The 23,947-nt window shown below is 40.1% G+C and overlaps 1 protein-coding gene across 3 annotated transcripts in view; it reads left to right on the forward strand.

Annotated features, from left to right (window-relative positions):
- The first annotated feature begins 2,792 nt into the window (after positions 1-2,792).
- Positions 2,793-23,947, forward strand: part of PIK3R3 (phosphoinositide-3-kinase regulatory subunit 3) — a 96,604-nt gene continuing 75,449 nt past the window's right edge. For all 3 annotated transcript variants that reach the window (XM_061122017.1, XM_061122018.1, XM_061122019.1), the window contains exon 1: positions 2,793-3,150. In XM_061122017.1, coding sequence (XP_060978000.1) covers positions 3,045-3,150 — 106 coding nt within the window. In that variant the 5' untranslated portion in view covers positions 2,793-3,044. The remainder of the gene's footprint in view (positions 3,151-23,947) is intronic.

Here is a 23,947-nt window from a genome sequence, read left to right on the forward strand (position 1 = left end):
ATCACACAGCTTTACTGTGTGTGTCAGTTTGCAGCACATATTATACACTTTCCTGCTTCTTTACTACATCTGCCAAAGCCTTAGTTGGGGGGAGGGCCTGGGTGATTGTTCTGTGTATTGGAAATTGAACCCCCACCACCAAACCATGAGAAGTGGTCCACGCAAAAGCGATTATGGAAATCTGAAAGACATTATCTTTTCCATACTTCCTCTCTTCACCTTCATTTTGTTTGGGAATGCACAGGGACACCCCTGAACAAAAATAAACCAACTTGCCCTGACTGATTGCTCTGCTTTTTGAGTTATCAAATGTGAATACTTCTGGCTCCCAGATACCGTGAAGTAGAGTCTGCTGGGAAGCCAGCCACAAATTGGGAGTTGATCTTCCAGCATCTTCTATCTGATAAATGGTCCAGAACATTCAAATTAATGTGCCCTGTCCCAGGTAGATTTGCCTCCTGAATCACATTTGAATTTCAGAAATGTAAGAAAGTAAGTCTATTAAGAATCCTGATGTGTTTTTTCAGCACAGTCCGGTCCATTCCTTCTTTCTGGCTCTTTTCAATCAGTGACTTTATACACAGTCCATACACATTTTGACTGTCTGCTCCCAGGAACTGTCTCAACTCACAGTCAGAGCAACTTTAAGGAAGGCAGAACCACTTGAGGAGGTTGAGGGTGAAACGTGGCAACTTTCCCACAGGCATGTCAATATAGCAGAGCCACTCACGGTAGTTTCTGCTAGGGCTTAAATCAGGTTGTCAACCCAAACACAATGGGCTTTGTTATTCCTGTGTAAAGAGGAAATGGAGCAGTTTTTGGCCTCCTGACTGTATTGCAGAGTATGAAGAACGGCAATTCCAGGCACAACCTTCAAGAGATGCTACTGTACCCCCCACCCCCAGCAAGTTAATTAGCAGTTTCTGAAATGCGTGAAAATATTCAGCATTTCATACTTTAAGAATGGGGGAGGGACTGGGTATACGTGGAAGAGGGTCTATTCGGGGGGAACAGAATAGAGCCCTTTTGGCGAGAGATTCCACCTGTGATTTATTTCGAAACTCACACACGCGCTGTAATTGCAATGCTTTTCTTTTTTTTTTTCCCCTGGCTCGAGCACTCGAGTTGAGGGGCCTGCTGTGGCGCTCCACTATTTATTTCAGGTGTGGCGAGTTCCCCTTGGGTTCAAAAGTCCTGATGTGGAAAGCACAGAGGAACTGCGAAATGCCTCCTTAAGAAGTGCCTCACTGCTCAAGGGAAGAAATCGAGGCAGAGCTCAGGTAGCGGCCGGGACTGCTGCACGGGGCCCACGGGCATGTCCTCTCGCTGAGCAATAACGGTCCAGCAACTGGCTTTAGAGACCTTTGCTTTATCTGACAACTTATCATGGGGGGTGGGTGAGGTGGGGCGGGCTGTCCCAGCAAGGGGAAGAGGTCCGGGGGGGAAGAACTCTGCCCGGGGACACCCTAAGGGCCAGAAGACCGCGCGTCCCGCCAAGTGACAGCACGCTCCCCTCTCAGTCCGCTCCCCTCCCCCGCGGCCAGTCTCCGGGCAGAGGTGTCTCGCGCCAGCCCGTCCTCCCCCTCTTCTACTCGTCCGAGCGGACCGAGCCTCAGCGGGAGCCCCGCCTGTCTCCGGGCAGCTTGAGCCCCCGAGCGCTCGCCCAGCCTGTCAGTAACCGCCGTTTGCGCTTTCTTTCTTTCTTTTTTTTTTTTTTCCTCCTCTTCTTTTCTTTCCCCCTTCTGCCTTTGTCCCGCTTAGTAACTAGGCTCCGACCAATCGCCGCCACACCGGCCGGCGCCGGCTGGCTCCTGATTGGCCCACTTGGGGCGCGCAGTCGTCTCCCGCTCCTTGGCTGGAGCAAGGCAGACAAAAGACGCAGGCTCCGGGCTCCGGCAACCCGGCTCAGCCAATCACCATCCACTTCACTCTCTCTTCCCCCTCCTCTCCTCCCTGCTCGCCTCTCCCTCCCGGCCCGGCTCGCGTGCTCCAGGCACTGACTCCTGGCGAGCAGCCAGCGCCCGGGCCCTACCATTCTGATTGAGGCTGAGGGGGGGAGAGAGGTTGGTGGGTTAAGGAGCCGAGGCCTAGGGAGCGATAGGGAGAATTGATAGCTGAGGCAGAGGATAGTTTTACTCACACCGTCTCAGGCAGCTGACAGAAACCCCAACACTTCGAGGCGGGATAGAGTGGAAGGGGCACTGGCGATGTTGGCCGTCCCCCCTGCTCGGCCTGGTTGGGTGGCGCCTCAGCGGGGGAGCTTGGGGGCGGGGGAGGGTGTCCCCCTCCGCGCCGTTAAAATGAAACTCTAGTGGCTGGAGTCAGGGCAGAGCGTGAGGGGATCAGGCGCTGGCGGGCTCGCTTACAGCCCGGCGGGAGCGTCCGGCCAAGCAGAGCTAACTGGACTCTGGAACAGGACCCCATCCCGAGGCTGCGGCAGCTTCGGTTCCGAGTCCGAACGGAACGAAGCCCGGGTCCCGGCCCCTGAGGGGATCTCTCCTCGCAGACCAGTGGGACCCCGAAACTTGAACGCAATACCCAACCCCCTTTTTATTCTTTCCTTTGTCACTTCCCCACCTTTCTTGCAACGCGTTCTTTTCCCCCCCTCTCCATTCTCCCTCTCGAAGGACACGAAAGTGGCTTCCGCTGAAAGATTTGAAGGCGATAGGAGCTTTTCTCTTTGCAGAACGACTGTGTAGAAGGGATTTTTGGAAAGCCGCTTTTTACACCTCTGCCCTCGCCCCCCCCACCCCACCCCACCCCACCCCACCCCCCACCCCCGCCCCAAGCCTCTCTGTATCCCTTCGAGGAGAAAAGCCCGTAGCTTGAACATTCCGGGGGCATTTTGTTTGATGCCGGAGGAGAGGGCAGAAGGACCCCGTCCTCATCCTAGTAGTTGGCTGGACTTGTACCGGCCGTTGGAAACCCCGAAGTACATCTTCCAGTGGGACTTTTACAGATATATATATTTAGATTTTTAAATAGCAGATAAAGAATATATATGCTTTCTATATATTTTCTGACGACCTGCCCCTGACAGCGCGATGTACAATACGGTGTGGAGTATGGACCGCGATGACGCAGACTGGAGGGAGGTGATGATGCCCTATTCGACAGAACTGATATTTTATATTGAAATGGATCCTCCAGGTACTTGGGAGAAAAAAAAGAATCTTGTGATGGGTCTGATTTGTGTTTAACAAGACCTTGGTGATGTTTTCCGGGCAGAAGTATTCTTGGGTGCTCTAGGTTCGGGATGAGGAGCTGATTTGCAGTTAGAGCTGCAGTAAAAACTGCTTCTGGTTTACACGTTTAAAGTTTGCAGTTAGGACCCCGATCCTATTGTCCTGTGAGAGTGCGGGTGGGGGCTGGGGTGGTGGGGGTGGGAGGAAGGACCCGTTTCTTTTACTTTGCCTTTGCTTGTCGTTCAGGTTTTCGTCGTACCCTCCACCCCCCCCCCTTTCCCCCCCCCTGTTTAATTAAAGATTCTACCTGCAAAGGATGCTTTATATCCCAGGCTTAAAGTCAGTTTTTCCCTTTAGGGGAATTCTTTAAAGCTTGTCATTTAGTACGTTTGGTTCGCTGTGTTTTACCTTCGTTAACTTCTGAAACTGGGCTTGCCTATGTGATTATTCGTTTTAAAGACCCCCTTTTCTCTCGTGGAAACCGAATGCCGGTTAGTGATTTTCAGGGGCTGGGCTTTTTATTCAGTCATGGCCTTAGTCTGAGGTTTTTCTTTTCAGAATATAGTCGCTCAGAGAGATTAGCGTGCACTGTTTTATTACTCTTTAATTTATGGTGATTTAACAATTTATGGGATAGTATTTAATGTAACTTCGGTTCTTAGCGTAAAAAGAGGAAGAACCTTTTTTTGTGTGAATATATGTGATGTGTACATACATGTGATAGGTTTGAGTGCCCATAATGTAAAGTATACATACACTGTATTTTTACTTTAGAGCTTTGTCTGAGATCCTTACAGACATTTTGTGTGTATGGTAGGAAAAGAAAAGGAAGGAAAAATGGAAAAGTTGGGTAATTTTTTTTCTTTTAAGTCTGTCCTGATTATCAGCTGTCAGATTTTCAAATCTTGTTTGCAATTATAGACAGTGCTTTATGTAATGATTTTGAATAAGTAGAGGGCCTTTGTGACTATTTTTGTTAAGGATGAATTCGTTATGTCTTTTAAAAATGTGTTATAGCTAAGCCTACAGAATAAATTGTGTCATTGGGGAGTCTCAGTTATCATAAGACTGTATGTTTTTGGAAACCTTTGAAAAGATCTGAGCCCATGAAAGTGTAATGAAGTATAACTGTCTTACAGGATGTATGTAGAAATTATTTCCTGTGTCCTTGTGAACAGTGAATTCTCCTCTTTGTGTTTTTTTTCAATTAGTCATAGAGTGATAGTGTTAAATGATGTTATATTAAGAGCCAGTACTAATATAGAATCAACCTTTTTCACTCTTAATGATCACTTAGAATTTTTTTCTTTTCCCTTCATTTTGGAGCCTTCTTTATTTGCTTTTATAATTATGACTGCAATCCAGATACAGCTTTTTTTTTGTATTTTGCAAAGTTTGTAAGATTTGCCACCCATCTATTGTGTGTATTTCCCTCTTTGTTTCCCCTTAATGGTAAAGCATCATTTCTATTAGATGCATTTGTCATTCACATAAATGGAAATTTAGTACATCATTGGTTCCTCTCCTGTAAAAAGTAAGGTTAATAATTCTAGATTTCTGTTACAGTGAGAATTATATATTCAAACTGCCTTAGAATCATACTATGTTCATTTAATATCTGGCCTTGCAGACATACAAAGGGAATTTGTTGGGCGGAGAGGTGAGTGGGGAGGAGGGGAGAAAATGAAGAAGGCACTAATATTTGAAAAACATGGGCCTAGTAGAAATATAGACTGAGTTGAGTTGAATTGTCCAAAAATGATTTTAAGAAAAGTCGGCTGTTTTCATTATGCAGTGCCGTGGGTCTTGAAAGGTTGTTTAGAAAATTCTGATCCAAACTTTGTGTATTCCATGGAGATGAACTTTTGAGTTTAGAATGTTTATTCTTAAATGAAATTTTGCATACTGAGATTCTAGTCAGAATATTAAAAGTATGCGTATACTGCTCTTCATTACTCATTTGTAGACTTAATAGAATACAGTTAGTTATTTCTAACAGCTTTTTGAAAAGGAAACATACTTGAGTATGCTAAAATATTGCCTATGAAGTGAATGGTTTTTAATGTAAATAATGTGAAAAACCTTGTTTTGTGTGATAAATTAAGTTTTGAGATGTTTAAAACTAAGTAAATTTTTAGTGAAGAGGTTGCAGCATGTGTTGTAGCTATCCTTTCGTAGTTCCTAGTTCCTATCCTAGGATCCAGATCAAGCTCCTGGACTGGTGTGATAGTGCACTAACTGTTTTCCCCCTGTTTCTACTCTGTCCAATCCACAGTATTCTTAAAGTATCATTTAATGATTTATCTTCCAATGGTAAACCTTCCAGTGATTTAAAAACCTTCCAGCGGTTTTCCTTTGCCTACTGAAAAAAGCTGCATCTTCCTTATCCTGTCATATGAGTCCCTTTATTTTTGCTTCCAACCTAATTTTCCAGTCTTTTCCCCTCCTGGAGTCCATCACAAGTTCTGCGGAAGCTGTTTTATACTTGCTGTTCCTTGACTGAGTGCTTTTACCTCTTCTTGGGGTACCTTTCACTTTGGGTTGAAATCTCATACAGTTAAGGGTCCTGGTTAGATGACTTCTTTGCCAGAATGTGTGTTCCCTGATCCCTCCTGTTTGGAGATAGCCTTCCTTTCTTTCCCTCCCTCTTCTAGCACTTCTCAGCTAGAACTTCTTTCATTCTGCCTAGAGTAGCTTCTGCATTTATTTATGTATACTTCCCCCTTTGGAATTATCTTCCCACCAGTTTATTAGCTTCTTAGCTTGTCAAAGTCTTGTAAGTAGTAGACAATTTAATAAATATGTGTTGAATTAATGAATGCCTAAGGAGTGTTGTTTCTTAAAAGCAGCCTTTACCTGCTTTTCTACTTAAGGTCTTCAGTCACTTCATTTCTTGGCTATTGCAGTAGCCTTGGTTTAAGTAACTTTCAAATTACAGTTATTGACTTAGGGTCCTTAACTGTAATATTAATATTATAGTTTTTAAAATATGACTTTCATTTTAATTTTAGTCTGAAGTGTAAATGTGAAATTTTTGTCTATTATTGCTCTCAGCAGCCTCAAAAACTAGTTTTCAAAGGTCTTTCTTTCCAACCTGTATTTTCAAAAACTACCATTACCATGTATCCTGAAGATTTTAATAACTGGCTGGATTGCTACATCTATTATAATTTACTGACAATGTAAGGGTTGGATCCAAATGAAACTTTGATGTCTTAATCTTTATGTGTTTCCCAGAAATACTGGGAAACTGTTTAGATGGAGTGAGTATGAAACATTTTAATTTCAGAAATGTTAATATTATGGTACAGAGATATGCTTATAAGCATCTTGGTTAGTCCTCTTGTGATTTGGAAATCAGGATTATTCCATAACAGGACAGTTTCTGGATAGTCCTTTCCAAGAGCCCTGTTTGTTTGTTTGTTTGTTTGTTTATTTATTGGCTGTGATGGGTCTTCGTTGCTGTGCACAGGCTTACTCTAGTTATGGCAAGTGGGAACTACTATTTGTTGTGGTGCTCTGGCTTCTTGTTGCAGTGGCTTCTCTTGTTGCTCTTCTAGGCATGTGGGGCTTCAGTAGTTTTGATACCACGGCACTTGGGGGCTTGGGCTTAGTTGCTTAGCGGCATGTGGGATCCTCCCGGACTAGGAATTGAACTGATTGACCCCTGCATTGCAAGGCGTATTCTTAACCAGTGGCCCACCAGGGTATAAGAGCTATTGGAAGATTACCAGTACGCAACTGATCATAAACTCATCCCCAAAAGCTTATAGGTAATGGTCTGTTAGAGTGCACTTCAGTTTTGACTTTGTTATTGTGTTTATTTTAAGAAGATGTAATAAATCATTTCTTTTTTAGACTAACATACAATTCTTTTTAAGATTGTAGACTTTTTTGTTCTTATTTTTTTCTTATTAAGAACAAATTTCTGAATCTGTAGGGCAGCAGCAGTCTCTTCAGGGATAACTAGAAAATTAAAAAAATTTAATTGTTTGGCAAAACATAAATATAGAAAGGTCTGGAAAAGTGGTTCTCATTTTTTAAAATCTCAGTACCCCTTTTATGGGCTTCCTGTGTGACTCGGTGGTAAAGAATCCACCTGCTAATGCACGAGACCCGGGTTTGATCCCTGGGTCGGGAAGATCTCCCGAAGAAGGAAATGGCAACCCACTCCAGTGTTCTTGCCTGGGAAATCCCATGGACAGAGGAGCCTGGAGGGCTACAGTCCATGGGGTCACAAAGAGTGGGACACAACTTAATGATTAAAGAACAACAACCCCTTTTATACTCTTAAAATTATTGAGGATCCCAAAGAGTTTCTGTTTAAGTGGGTTGAATCTATTGAAATTTGCTGTATATTAGAATAAAACTGAGAAGTTAAAAAGTATTTAATTCATTTAGAAATAATAAAGCATTACATGTTAACATAACTTTAAAGTGAGAAAATAGCTGTATTTCCCCCAAAACAAACAAAAAAAGTGAGAAGAGTGGCATCATTTTATGTTTTTGCAAATAACTTTTAATGTCAGGCCTTTTAATCTTTAATGTATGGCTTAATAGAAGGCATATAAATTCCCATGTCTGCTCCTGCATTCAGTCTGTTGAGATATCACAGGTCATAGCCTCTGGAAAACTCCACTACACGGTTGTGAAAGAATGAGAGTAGAGAAGGCAAATAATGTCTTAGTAACACTCTGAAAATAGTGTGAAAATTGGACCCTCTTGGGCCCTCTGAAAGGTCTTGGGGACCCTCAGTGGTCTCTGGATTACACTCTGAGAAATACTGGTTTAGTAGTTACTTGACTACATAGTTTGATGGCCAACCTAGTAAAGTATTTTTGGAGCCAGATGAAAAGGTTGTTTCAGGAAACTTACTTTTTTTGGCATACTTGGTATTTTCATCCTGGTAAAATTTTAGATTAAGTAACATTCTGGTGGAGAACTAACATACTGGCCCTGTGGTTGAAGAAAATGTCTGCTGAGAAACACACTGGAGAAATAGGTCACCTGCCACCATGTGGTCCTTACTGTTAGCAAATTGGGCATCCTGCTTCTGTGGTTGAATTTTTCTTTATAACTCTGATCATTTGATGGATTCATCTTATATAAAATGCTTCTCCTGTGTGTATTGTAAGATATTTCTTTTATGAGCTAGGTGTCACTTTTTAATGATATTGTAGTATGGAACGAATGTTTATATAATCAAATGATGTAAAAAAGCCATGCCAACTTTTTCAGCATCTTCTTATTGAAAAAGATTAGTCATTGCTTTCATTTTAATATATTATAGTTTATAGTATATCCAAGTATGTTTCATTAGAAGTATGGTAAGTCTTCACTTGATAATGCTTTTAAAGTTTATTCTCATTGTTTTTTTCATGCTTTATATTTTTCTTAGAATATAGAAAATATTGGATATCTTTATGGCCACCATATTTAACAAAGTATATAGAAAAATAATTACAAATAGGTCTACATGATATAATTTTTATTGATATTAAAGGAGGATGCAGCCTGAATGTAGTAGAAAGAACACAGGCTTTGGAAACAGATGGTATGGGTCCCAAACTTAGCTTTGCTTCTTACTTTGCTGGTGTTTGTAACCTCTGTGAGCATCCATTTTCTCTTCTGTGGAACTGAATTAATACACACTGTTAGCAGTTGTTCTGGAGATTAGAAGTACTGTATCAATATCTCGTATCGTGTTTGGCGTGTGTTGTGTGCTGCTTGTGTGCCTGCTCAGTTGTGTCCGACACTTTGTGACCCCCATGGACTGTGGCCAGCTAGGCTCCTTTGTCCATGAGTTCTAGGCAAGAATACTGGAGTGGATTGCCATTTCCTCCTCCAGGGAATCTTCCTGACCCAGGGATTGAACCCACATCTCCTGCAGCTCCTGCATTGGCAGGTAGATTCCTTACCACTGAGCCGCCTGGGAAGCCCTTTGGCACATGTTATGTACTCAATTCATTGTAGCTTATATCCTGGCATATTGCTAATATTCAGTTAACTCTTTTTCTTTGCATACTTTTGCAGTCAAAACCTCTTGAGATATCTTGCTGCATGCTTTTCTTCATCCTTGGCATTTAAACTGAGTCATTTTGTTTTTGGAAGAATTCCCTAGGGTCTTTTCTAGACTCTCATGAGTCTATGGAAGTATCACTCAAATCATCCTTTCTTTTTAGTTTCTGTTGCCTTTGTTCCTCATCACCTCACATTTGAAATGATTTGTACTAAGGTAACAATAGTTGCCAGCATTTGTTGAGTAGTTATTGTAGACCTGGCACTATGTTAAATGCTTTCATATGTATTATTTCTTTTAGCCACACAACAACCTTATAAAATAGGCATGATGTTTATCCCACTTTGCAGATGGGAAACTGAGACATAAATGTGTTTACTAACTTATTCATTTCCTCATAGCAAGTAGCAGAGCAGGTCTGTCTGCCTAACTAACGCCCAGGTTCTTAACTGGTACCTCCTAACTGGTTCTTTGTTTCTAATTTCTTTTTCCCCTCCCCTATAAATTCATCCTGAATTCATCAGCCAGATTAATCCTACTGAAATGTTATTTTCATTGTTTTAACTGCTCTATTTAGAAATTATTAGCAACTCTCCATTTCTTTTAAGCAGAGGCCATACTCTTAAACTTGACATATGTAATCTTTAGTAATATGGTACCAATTTACATTTTCATCTTAATTACTAATCCTCTATTCCCATTTTTTTTCTTGCCCAATTCCTTGCTTATCACTTCACTATACCTTGCCTATTTCCATCTCCAGCCTTTTGCTTATGCTGCTTCTTAATGTTAGATTATACCCATCCTACCCCATCTTTAAATTAGGATCCTTTGTAAGTCCTTCTTCCTCCTTTTCTTCCTCTAAATATTCCAGCACTGAACCCCTTAATTATCTAGGGCTGTGGTCTGTTATTTTGACACAAAATCACGTTCTGTTATGGCATTAATTATTTCGCAAATGTAATTTATTTCCCCAATAAGATAAGCTTCTTGAAGTCAAGCTGTCATATTTCTTTTGTACCTTTTTTTTTACCCTCTATAAACATCCAGTGTCTAAATATTTTGTTAAATCTTAGGCCTGTGGACCCAACCAGCTTTATTTTGTGACTCATTTCAAAATGTTGGTATTATTTATTATCAACATGTGACCTTTAAACTTATAAAGATAATTTATTATAACAAAAGGAATAATGAAAAAATGCAATACATAGTGTTATCAGCAAAATTTTATGGTTTTGCATAAAAGTCATATTTGAAATTTTGAAGTAGTAAAAGTGAGTAGTAAGTTTTTGAAAGTTTGGGTTAAATGTAGTTGTTTAATGTGTTACTATACCAATTAAATTTAGATTGTGTAGAACTTGACTTGGAGTAACAAGGTAAGGTCAACCGTAGAGCCTTATAAGATCAATTTTCAAATTGTTCGCCCATGGTATATTTTTTGGTTCCTTGTGCATTATTTGTAAGTTCATATGAAGTGAGAGGGTTATCTTATTTTTTTTAATAAAAGGGGCAGTAGACTTGGTCTAGCCTGCTGGATCATACCATTTTGCATGTCCCACATCAGTGTAAAAACTGCCCCATGCCCTGTGACTATGAGCCAACATAAAACCATGATGTCATACCATCCACCATTATCCTGCCTTGGATTTCCTGTCTGATGTCCTGTTTGTGGACCAGTTTAGTTGTCTACCTGTGTGTAAGGGTATAGGGCAACAAATCCAGGCTATGTGATCTTAGGTACTTATTGTTGTAGTTTCTTTCTTTCTTTTTGTCTGTACCAGGTGGCTTGCAGATATTACTCAGTTCCCTGACCAGGGATTGAACCCAGGCCACAGAAGTGAAAGCGCTGAGGCCTAACCACTGGACCAGGGAATTCCCTAGTTTCTTTTTCTTTAACTTAGGAAAATATAAATCATGAATCAAAATTTAAAATTTGTGTATAAATTATTTTGGAGAAGGCCGTATCAAAATGATTGTGTTAGAGGAATATTGCTTTAGAGTTCATTCTTTCACATGTATCCTTCTTAGCTTTCTAACTGTACAGTAGAGTCACTCTGCTGCTGCTGCTTCTGCTAAGTCACTTCAGTCGTGTCCGACCCTGTGCGACCCCATAGACGGCAGCCCACCAGGCTCCACCGTCCCTGGGATTCTCCAGGCAAGAACACTGGAGTGGGTTGCCATTGCCTTCTCTGGTATGGTAATTTATATTGAACTTCTAACAAGGATTTGTAAAATGAACTACAAACTTCTTTTCCTGAGATTCGTCCTGGGATATGTTTCATAAAAAAGTATATAGTTAGTATATTTTCAGCTGTAAGCAGCAGAACCTCATTCAACATGGCTTAAGAAATAAGAAATTTTATCTTCTCGTGTAATAAGCTTCAGTGTTGGTTGATTACAGAAATTCAGCAATGTCAGTAAAAACCCATATTCTTTGCCTTGCCCAGTTCTGCTGCCCTCCCTGGAACTGGCTTCTGTCTCCATACACAAAACTTCTGAAAGAAGGAAGAGGTCTCTTCCTGTGCCACTGTATTCAGAGAGAGGAAACTTTCTCCAAAAGCCTTTAGCAGGCTTCTTTCACAGCTTTTTGGCCAGAATTGAGTCATATGTCCATTCCCGAACCAGTCATGAGTGGTTCAATAGTGATTACTACTGAAATAACCGTGTTTGTGGAATCTGGAGTGGTGTTGACTTCCTCTGAGGCATTATCAGGGGAAGGATTCTGTTAGGAAGGAAGAGGAGGGGATGAATTCTAGGTTGGCAAACAACAGTGGCCACTCTAAAAAGTAATTTGGAGAACCATAGCTCTTTTCAAAGTTCTTGTCTCTGTGTTTGGAAATAAAGATAATTAGCGAGTTAATTTTTTTTTCTTTTTCAAAACTAAAATCTAGTTAGTACAGTGATGTATTATGAAGCCCACTTTCATTTTGTAAATTGGAATTCACAGGGTTACATAGTGTTGAGAGTTAAATATGACAGGCTATTTCCTGTCTTACCAGTTGCTTTCTAGAAGATGAGGAAGCTAACATCTCTGGTTGACAGTTTCCTTATTTGAGGCTTGTAGGTGTTGGAGTAGAGTAAATTAGTACATCTGGTAAATGAGTGTGAGAAAGCATTTGTAAAATTATAAATTCCATATTTCAAAGTTTAGTAAATTAAGTTTGGTAAATTAAGCCTAAGACTTGTAGAATGATTTATGATTTGAATGACTGACCTTAAAAATTAGGACACTTAACGTAACTCATAAATCATATCTTTTAATGAGATTGTATTAACTAGTTAGAAATTCAGAGGCAGTATAGTGGGGCTGTTAAGAGAGAGGGTTCTGGAATCAGATTGCCAGGGTTCATGTTGGCTTCTGCCACTTCCTAGTATATATCATTGGGCAATTTACTTATGCATTGGACAATTAACTTATGTTTTCTGTATTTTGGTTTCCTTGCCTAAAAATGGCAATGATGGTTGTCTCTACTTTAATAAGATTGTTTTGAGAATCCAGTGAATTAACAGCTGTAAAGCAGCTAACATGATGCCCAGACCATATTAAGCATCCAAAAATGTTTTTGTTCATGTGTATTAATTAATTCATGTTTTTCAGCAAATATTTGTTTGCCAGGCAGGTATAGCATTCAGTAGAACAGCAAAACTCCCTTTATTCATGGACTATACATTTTTAAGGGAGGGGAGAGAACAAAGAATAAACAAAATCATAAGTGGAATACATAGTGATGGTGATAAATGTTATGAAGAAAAAGCAGAGAACAAAAATATGAGTGCTGGGTGAGGGAACTGCTGTTTCAATATTATTTATTTATTTACTCATTCATTCAGGCCACGTAGCATGTGGGATCTTAGTTCCCCAACCAGGGATCAAATCCATGCTCTCCTGCAGTGGAAGAGTGGAGTTCTAACCACTGGACCACCATGGATTTCCCTCGGAAACTATTTTAAATACTAGGACAGGGAGGGCCTGACGTGAAGGAAGTGAGGGTGCTAGTCGGGTAGATACATGGGAGGTAAGAGGGTGAGGGAGTGTGCCTGGTAGAGGGAATTCCCGACGACTTATTCTGAGGCAGCACGTGTGTCAGGCATTCAGGGGTCACTTAGGAGGCCGGTGTGGCTGAAGTGGAGTGAGGGGAAAGTATTATATAGGAAGATTTAAAAGACAAGTAATGATGTGGGTGGTGGGGAAGACTATGTAGGACATTGTAAGAACTTTGGCTTTTAAAACTTGACTGAGAAATATAAATGGAGCATAACCTTTAAAAGTTGTGACTTACTCTTCTGTACATCTGTAACTTATATAATATTGTATATCAAATATGCTTTAATAAAGAAAAAGTCTTGACTGTGATGAGAAGCCATCCAAGTGTGTTGAAGAAGGATGTGTTATGATTCCTGGCTTAGAAGGACAATTCTGGCTGCTGATGGAAGTGGAGAAACTGTTAGGAGGCTACTGCAATAAACAGGCTGAGGGACGGTAGTGACTTGGACATGGGTGGATGCTGTGGAGATTGTAAAAAGTAGTTGGAATTCTGAATAGTATGACTAGTTACATAACTTGTCATTTCTAAACTGACTTAGTTATTTTCTAATTTTTAGCTTTAGGTAAGCTTTAGTAATTAAAAGATTTAGCTTTTAAAATGAGGTCAATCTGTATATTTTTGGATAGATTTTTCTATCTTTGAAGTGTCATGATTTCTATTCTCTGACATCTGAGTGCAAAGCAGCATAATATGTGGCCTTAGTTATTTGATGAAGGCTTACTCATGAGTTACTTTGATAAACATTACTGAATAAATCTAGACTGTACTATAATTTACTTTCAAAAGTAACTTTGAAAAGGAAATTATCTTGAAATTCCAAGTTTCTGTGGTGGTCTATGAAGGGGAGGAGAAATTAAAGAGAAGGAAGCCATGCCACATATGTATAATTTTACTTTATGTGCTAAAGTTGTTGGTGTTTTAGAATAATGAAAATATATTTGTGTGTTTACGTGTTAGTGGAATGATTAAGTGCTTGAGCATAGACATTGCTGAAGTGTTGCTCAGTGTTTAGGGGTTCTGGATTCAGATTGTTTGGATTTCCAGTTCTATCTCTGTCTACTTCTAGTTTGTGACCCCTGGAGAGCAACTTAAACAGTTTATAGCAACTTGACCAGTCATTGTTTTTGCTTCTTTCCTGCCTTTCTCCAACTTACTAGTTTCTCTTCCAGGAGTACCGGTTTCCCTTTTAGCTCTCTCCTTTGCCTGTTTCCTTACTGTGATCTGTATAATAAGGGCCAGGAAGCAAGGGGGTAAAGAAAAGAAGCTATGAATACTCATATAGGAACATATTTGATTTTTTTCACACTTACCTGCCAGAGAGTTTGACATGTTTGACTTTTAGGAAGAAGTTTAAGACAATCAGGTGATTCAGACCTATACTAGGACGTAGTTCAGTACTTGGAGTTTACTGTTGTTTCTGAACTGTGTAAGAGCCGTTATCACTGCTGTCTGACTGAAATGGACCTGGGCCTCTCTTTTTGATTCCTAGGTATCAACAGTGGGCATTTAGGGTAGCATTACCGGATAAAATATATGCAGTACGTCCCCATGAAATATTTGGGACATATTTATACTAAAAAGTTATTCATTGTTTATCTGAAATTCAAATGTAACTGGGTGTCTTGTATTTTTATTTGCTAAATTTGCCAAGCCTAATTTAGAGAGAGGCTAGACAGTTGAATAAACACTATTTCCTAGTACAGTCTCCCCATGGAGAGAGATGCGTAGGAATAGACATGTAACTTGTAACTAATATCAAAATACTTTTCAGATTCAGTAGCAAAAAGTTCAACTCAAGTTGGTTTAAACAAAGAGAATTTGTGGGTTTGTGTAATTGAAAAGTTCAAAGGGAATGAGGGAATAAACAAGGTCCTACTGGATAGCACAGGGAACTATATCCAATCTCCTGGGATAAACCCCCTGGAAAAGTATATAAAAGAAGAATGTATAGATGTATATAACTGAGTCACTTTGCTGCTCAGCAGAAATTAGCACAACATTGTAAATCAACTATACTTCAATTTAAAAAAGGGAATGAGGGCCCCTGGCTAAGTTTGATCAAGACTGTCAGACTTTGGCCCAGTTTTTCTGCATTTGTTTTGGCTTTCCCCTATATCAGCTTTTTTCTCAGGCTGGCTTCTCTGGTAGTATAAGATGACTGCCTTTGGCTCCTGGGATTGCATGGTGTGGGGTGGAGGGTAGGGAGGATGCTTCCCACAAATATAACACAAAGATCCTGAGTTTGTCACTAATTAGACTGTCCTGTGTCCCAAAGGATCACTGTCTTAAAATCAGGATTCCTTGAATTACTAATTGTAGCTTTCTCTGTCTTGTAAACTTGAGAGTGCATCAGAACCACCTGGAGGACTTGTTAAAAAAAAAAAAAAAGAATACTAGGCCTTACCTCCAGAGTTTTTGATTCACTAGGTTTGGGATTGGGTTCTAAAAATTTGTAACAAGTTTCCAGATGTTACTGCTTTGACTGGTCTGCACACCACACTTTGAGAACCACTGTTGTGTGGAATCAGGGCCTACTCCTGGAGCTGGGGAAGGGGTCAGTCCCATGTAAACTCCTTACCAGTGTGGGGAAGAAACAAGGCACGTTTTGAGATAATTACGGTGTCCCCTAAAGAGAGAACTGCTTGCTGTTTTTGCCTGTCCAACTAACCTTCCCTCTTATTTGGGTAACAAGCTTCCTGATTTTTGTTTTGGAACCATTCCTCCCCCATTTGCAGTCAGTGTGGCTTAGGTAGGGTTGATCTAATCCATTGGCTTTAAGGGGTGGGCACATGACCCAGGCCTGGTCAATAAGAACACTGCAGTCACCTGGCCAAAGGGATTAGTCTGAGAGTTAATAGGTCAGTGATCTTTGTAGTATACAATGCACATTACTATACATTACTATTTACTGTTCTAGCTAGTGATATAAAGATGGCATAATCCCTATCCTTAAGGAGCCCAGACTGTAATTAAGGAATACCCACCTGTAAACAAATGTATGTAGACTTCTCTTTATTACTTCCTCCATTTCTCATGCCTATCAGCTACCATACATTTGCATTATATACTATATTACCCACTTTATAATCTTTAACCACACTTACTATTAATTGTTGAGTGTCTTTAGTCCTCATTAGATGATAAATTTCCTCAGGATAAGGGCTGAGTCCATAATTAACTGCTGGGTCTCCTATACATAGCACTGTCTCTGGTACATAGAGGTGCTCAGTAAATATTGGTTAAATGAATATTTTAAGTATAGTAATAAAAAAGTATAAACAGGGAGTGGTTTACTGGTCAGGTAGTAGAGAGGTAACAGCCTGGATGAATAGACACAACTTGATATGTTTTGGGAACTGTAACTAATTCAGTTTTGCTGAAACAAATATGAAGTGGGAAGTGGTGGTAAATGCGTCTGGAGATATAGGTGAGGGCCGATTCATGAAAGGCCCTGAATGCTATACTTAGAGGTTGGATCTTTTTCCTGTGGGCAGTTGGGGAGCTACTGACTAATTGGTTTCAAGTAGGGAAAAGAATATATTGGCTGCAAAGTAAAAAATAGATTGGAGGAAAGCCAGATTGAAGGAGGTAAACTCTTTAGGAGGCTATTTCAGTACAGATGAAAGATGTTATGAAAGCCTAAGGTAAAGGGGGAAAAAAAAGAACAGCATGGAGGTGGGGAGACCTTGTGCACAACAGTTCATGTGGACTCACTAATCTTAACTACCAACCCACATAGTTCTACATCTATACCCATGTTAGATTTATAACCAGAGATTGTGCTTCTGTTTTATCTTCTGATTATTAAAAACAAATAACTGTAAATTATGTGATGATTCCTTCCCCCCCCCCCCCACCCCCCAAAAAAAGCCTAAGGGAAGATAGTAGCAGAGAGAATGAAGAGGAAGAGTTGTTTAAGAAGTAGAATAATGGGACTTAGAGACTGTCTTGAGAAAAATCAAAGACTCTGAAAAATCAAAGACTTAGTTTTCTGGCTTGGGAAATGGTGGTACCATAAACTAAGAGACCCAATTTAAAGAGGAAGGACAGGGACTTCCCTGGTGGTCCAGTGGTTAAGAATCTGCCTGCCAATTCAGGAGATGCGGGTTTGATCCCTGATCTAGCAAGATCTCACATGCCATGGAGCAATTGAACCTGGGTGCTGCAACTACAGAAGCCCAAGTGCCCTAGCGGCCATGCTCCCCAAGATAAACCATCTCCGTGAGAAGATGTACTGCCACAAAGAGTAGCCCCAGTTCGCTGCAACTAAAGAAAGCCCGTGTAGCAATGAAGACCCAAAACAACCAAAAATTTATTTATTTAAAATAAATAAAGATGAAGGTTAGGCTTGGATCATATGGATAAAAGTGTAAAGGTGTATTTTATTCTAGGTCCTTTTCTAATGGCTAGGAGCATATGTGAAAAATGGGCTTTACCCTAGTGGGTCAGATGTTAAAGAATCTGCCTGCAGTGCAGGAGACCCAGATTTGATCCCTGGGTTGGGAAGATCCCCTGGAGAATGGAATGGCAACCCAGTGTAAAGGTGTATTTTTTTCTAGGTACTCTTCTAATGGCTGGGAGTATAGCAATGAACAAAACAAAGTCCTTGCTTTATACAGGAGGAAATATGACAATAAATTAAGTAAATACATAGGTTATGTTAGGTTACAGCAAAGAAATAAAAAAAAGAAGAAAAAAATCTACTGGCTCAGAAATTTCCTGGCAGTCCAGTGTTTAGGACTCCACACACTCACTGCAGAGGGCCTGGGTTCAGTCCCTGGTCAGGGAACTAAAATCCCACAGACAGCTCAGGGCAGCTAAAAAAAAAAAGAAACAAAACAAAATGGCTACTGGCTTATGGAGATGGAAATCAGAGAAGGAATTACTGTTTTATTTTGGGTAGTCAAGAGAAGGCCTCACCGATATGGTGATTTAACCTTTGTGTTGTGAAGTAAAATACACAATCCCATATAAAAATGGGCAAAAGACATGAAAAGGTATGTCTTTGAATATATAAAATGTGTAAGTATATAAACATAAATGTACAGATTACTGACTTCATATAGTGAGCAACTTTGTAACCTCCACTTAGATAAAGATGGTGAAGATAACTTCCCAGAAGCCAAAAGCATACCCCTTTCCAATTATATACCCCCTTCTCTTCTCCCTACCAGAGGTAACCATTGACTTGGCTTTTTTTTTTTTTAACTTATTTTTTTTGTTGAAGGATAATTGCTTTACATAATCTTGTTGTTTTCTGTCAAACCCCAACATGAATCAGCCACAGATATACATATATCCCCTCCCTTTTGAACCTCCCTCCCATCTTCCTCCCCATCCCACCCGTCTAGGTTGATACAGAGCCCCTGTTTGAGTTTCCTGAGCCGTACATTAAATTTCTGTTGGCTTGACTTGACTTTGTAATACAATTACTTCCTTGTTTTTCTTGGATTCAGAATTCTGGTTTATAGAATATATGTAGAGAATGCCAAATTATTGCCTTCTGTGACAATATATGTTGTTCTACGTCTACAATAACCCTTGGTATTGTCAGACCCTTAAATTTTTGGAAATCTCACAAGTGTATAGTAGTATCTCATTGTAGTTCGTTTATTTTAAAAATATTTGTTTATTTATTTATTTTTGGTGGCACCAGCTGTTAGTTGTGGTGTGTGGGCTTAGTTGCCCCACGGCATGTGGGATCCATGACGCTGGGGGAACGTTAGTTCCCCCAACCAGTGTCAAGCCACATCCTAAGCATTGGAAGGTGAATTCCTAACCACTGGACCACCAGGGAAATCCCTCCTTGTGGTTTAGATTCATTTGCATTTTTCTTATTCTTAATCAGGTTTACAATCTTTTATAGCCATTTGTTTATCCTCTTGTAAAATACCTTTTCATGTCTTTTGCCCATTTTTCTATGGGATTGTTTAGTTTTTCTTAGGTTTGTAGGAATTATAAATATGAGTCTCAGTTCTTGTTTATTACATGTATGCAAATATTTTAAGGTGACATTTTGGGCAGAGACCTAAAGGAAATGGAGTGAGCCGTGGGGATAGTTGAATGAAGGGTGTTACAGGCCGAATGAACAGCAATAACATACAAAGACCTTGAGCTAGGAGTATTTTTGAAATGTTGTAGGAGCAACAAAGGAAGCTTATGTGAGATTGGAAAGGAGAGGGGTAGAAGGATCGCAGGGAAAAAATGAAGCAAAATGAAAAAAAAAAACCTCATGGAATATTATTAAAGTGTAAGCTATAATATCCATTCCTTGCTATTGCTACCAATATATAAAAATGGAATACGGTGAAGGAAAAGAACTAGAATATGATCAAATAAAAGAGTAATAATAGGATTGTGGATAATTTTGTCCTACATTTGTTATTGTATATCAAAAACAATGTTAAAAGTGCATTTAATTTTATTTACTCATTTTTGGCTCTGCTGGGTCTTTGTTGCTGCACGGGCTTTTCTCTGCTTGTGGTCAGCGGGGGCTACTCTCTAGTTTCGGTTCTTGTGGCTTCTCTTGTTGTGAAACACAGGCTCTAGGGCACTTGGACTTTAGTAGTTGCAGCTCCTGGCCTCTAGAGCACAGGCTCAATAGTTGTTGCACGCAAGCTTAGCTGTTCCACGTCATGTGGGATCTTCCCGGACCAGGGATTGAACCCGTGTCTCCTGTGTTGGCAGGCGGATTCTTTCTGAGCCACCTGGGAAGTCCCTAAAAGTATATTTAAAAAGAGAAAAGATTTATGAGTAGATACTACAGTTAAGTTAAAAAAAATTAATCTTCAGAAAGATAACCTTGAAGCTGGCTCTTACTCTCAGGCATTGTTATGTAGAAACTCTGTATTAGTCTCCTATTGCTACCATAACCAGTTACTTTAAAATTAGTGGCTTAAAACATTGTTATCTTGCAGTTCTGGAGGTCAGAATTCTAAAATCAAGGTGTTGGCAGGGCATATTCCTTTTGGAAGCACTGGAGAAGAATTCATTTTCTTGCTTTTCCCACTTTCTAGAAGCTGTCTGTGTTCTTGGCTCATGGTCCCTTACTCTATTTCAAAGTCAGTAGTAGCATTGCATCTTCAAAACTCTCTCTCTCTGACCTCTGCTTCTGTTGTCATATCGCCTTCTCTAACTCTGATATTATTGCCTTCCTTTTATGGGCACCTCTGTGATTTCTCTAGCCCACTTGGATAATCCAAGATGATCTTCCCATCTCAATATTCTTGACTTAATCAATCTACAAAAAGTCCCTTTTGGCATGTAATGTAACATATTCACAGGTTGCAGGGACATTCTAGGGATGTCGACATCCTCAGAGGGCCCTATTCTATCTACTGTAGACTTGAAAGTGGAGAATAAAAATTTCACTATCTGTGTTTCTTAGGGTTTGATGAATGAGGAATTATAAGTACAGATAGAGAGAACCCTTATTAGCAGAGAAGAAGCTTGGTGAATGTCTTATCTTAATTTTGAATATTCTCCAACATCTGCCATAAAGGGACATTTTAAAGGTAGCCTTAAACATGATATGAAAGATCACTAGAAACTTTTTTTTTTTTTTCACTAGAAACTTTTAAGTCCTATTTCATGTAGTTGATGGCTTGAGAGAGAGGATTGTGCTTTTTTAGAAGACCGGTTTGAATTTTGTCTGCTTAACAACTGAATGACATTGAACAATCTTCATCTGTGAAATGGGAATTGTTGTTTAGTCACTCAGTCGTGTCCCACTCTCTGTGACCCCATGGACTGCAGCACACCAGGTTTCCCTGTCCTTCACCATCTCCCGGAGCTTGCTCAAACTCAGGTCCATTGAGGTAGTGATGCCATCCAACCATCTTGTTCTCTGTCATCCCCTTCTCCTCATGCCTTCAATCTTCCCCGGTGTTAGGGTCTTTAATGAGTCGGCTCTTTGTATCAGGTGACCAAAGTGTTGGAGCTTCAGCATCAGTCCTTCTAATGAATATTCAGGATTGATTTCCCTTAGGATTGACTGGTTTGATCTTGCAGTCCAAGAGACTCAAGAGTCTTCTCCAATACCACAGCTCAGAAGCATCAATTCTTCGGTGTTCAGCCTTCTTTATGATTCAACTCTCACATCCATACATGACTGCTGGAAAAACCATAAGTTTGACTGTATAGATCTTTGTTGGCAAAATAATGTCTCTGCTTTTTAATATGCTGTCTAGGTTTGTCATAGCTTTTCTTCCAAGGAGCAGCTGTCTTTTAATTTCGTGGCTTGCAGTCACCATCTGCAGTGATTTTGGAGCCCAAGAAAATAAAGTCTGTCAGGAGTAGTAGCACTTAGTTCACAAAGATTTTTATACAAATTATAAAATGTAATATATATACACAAATACACATATATATACACATATAACAAACTGATGCTTAGTATCTGGCATATAGTAGGTACTCTTCTTGGAATTCAGTGCTTTTGTGACACAGTGGTAGGGAAGTGTTAGCAAAGTTAAGGTGAGGGACTTGTGCTGGAGGCTTTGCCAGAGGCAACTGCATGTCTTACTTGTTAGAAGCTGTCTAACTCTAGTGTGTGCTTGGCTCTACCAGACTGACCTTTTCTTCCTTTTCTGCCTTAAGAAAGTCTATTGCTGTTTTTTCAGCATAATTGTTCTTGAATCTTCCCTTTTTCTTCATGGTTAGCCTAAATGCTGCCCATCTCATGCATTCATTCAACAAATACTTACCGAATGCCTTGTATCAGTGGAGACTCAGCACTGGAGACACAGAGATAAATAAGAAAAGGTGTGTCCTCAAGGAGCTCCAGTTTCAGTGCAGACAGGTCAACAGCTGCACTGTAATGAATAAGTTTTATGTTAAAAGGTTCAGCAGAGCTCTGTGGAATCAAAGAGGAGGTAGTGCCTACCTAGGTCTAAAAAGTGTAAGGGAAAGTTTCATTGATAAAATTGTATAAGACCTGAGTCTTAAAAGTAGCTGGGTAGGAGAGCGTGGTGGGAAATGGAAAGGAGAGGGAAAGAGAGGAGACAGAGGGAGGAGAAAGGGTGAGGGAGAGAGAGGGAGGGGAGAGAAGCGGGAGAGAGGAAGAAAGAGAAGGAGAAACAGAGGAACCATATGTACAGAGGCGTGAGAGGTTGTTGGATGAGCTGTGGGTATTCAGGTGTGGCTAGGGTGAAAGTGCCTGTGGGAAAGTCATAGGAAAATGAGCTTAGAAAAGTAAGCAGGGCCAGACTTTGAAGGGCTTATATTCCATACCAAAGAATTTGGACTTTATCTTACAGGTAGTATAGAACTCCTGAAACATACTATGCTAAAGCAGTATGATTAGATTAAAGACTCAAAGCAGCAGGAAAGGTAGGAAAAGAAGATTGATCTCTGGGGAAATTTTTAGGAAGAAAAAAATGACTTAGCATGTAAAACCTAAGGTGAGTTTATGACATGAAGATAAAAAAGTTTCTGCTGGACTTTGTTATTGAGAGGAGTTTAACAAGACATATCTTTAGTGAATGGGTTGGTAATCAGATTACAGTAGGTTGAAGAGTGGATGAAAGGTGAGAGTGTAGAGACTACAAATATAGACCACTCTTAGAACATTTGCTGTGAGGGAAAAGTGAGAGGTAGCAAAAGAGAGAGACATAGATCTGAGATTCCTCTGTTTTAAGACAGAGGAATCTGGGACTTTCATGGTGGTCCAGTGGCTAAGACTCTGTTCTTCCAGTGCAGGGGACCTAAGTTTGATCCCTTATCAGGGAACTAGGTGTCACATGCCCCAACTAAAGATCCTGCATGCCACAACTAAGACCTGACAGCCAAATAAATAAGTAAATATTTTAAAAATCACAAAAGCAAAAGAGTAGAATCTTCTGATTCCACGGAGCTCTGCCGAACCTTTTAGCATAAAGCTTATTCATTACAGTGCAGCTGTTAACCTGTCTTTGCGCTGAAAATGGAACTGCTTGAGGACACTGATATTTTAGTGAAGATGATAAAGCGGAGATAAGACTGAATATATGGGAGGGTGTGATTTGATGGAACAGGAAAGTAATGTGTTTGTAGGTGAGAGGAATTGTTAACCCAACCTTTGTCTAACATTTAGAAGAAAGAAGATGAGTTTGAAGAACAATGTAGGTTGGAAAATTGGGTGAGATCAGACTTCTTTTTCTCTGGTAGAAGGCAGTTGTAATAGAAGAGGTGTATAGAGTGATCACTGTGTGGAATGGGAAGGGCCACTGATCAGAGGCATATAAATGATTTACTAATAACATAGTTAATGTCAGTGAAGGTTAGAGACTTACTGGTTTGCAGTGGCACAGATTCCCAGCTCGTTGTAATTTTCTTTAGCAGCACTCAGCAGTTGTGGTATAGGAACAGAGGAAGCAGATGGTTGGATGACTTTCCATGGTTGAAGAGATGTACTGAGCTGGTGTGGTAGAAGAACCAGCAAGGAGCTGGGAAGAGATATTGGTAAGAAAGTGGTTGATGCTCAACACTGAGGACATAAGTTAAGTGAATTATGACATATTCATAAAAAATTCTTACAGTTGTTAAAATTTATGTTTATAAAGTGCTTATTTTATAGTATTAAAGTAATAAAAGTGCTGTAGGTTGTACAAAGATTTAGAAATGATCACCTGTAGTACTCTAGGGGTTATCTTAGGCATAATGATGAAAAAACCTCTCAAAGCCAAGAGTCTTGGTTGCCCCTGTTAACACATAGACAG

Source organism: Dama dama, chromosome 20 (assembly GCF_033118175.1).
Source record: "Dama dama isolate Ldn47 chromosome 20, ASM3311817v1, whole genome shotgun sequence".
In the NCBI taxonomy this organism is placed as follows: domain Eukaryota; kingdom Metazoa; phylum Chordata; class Mammalia; order Artiodactyla; family Cervidae; genus Dama; species Dama dama.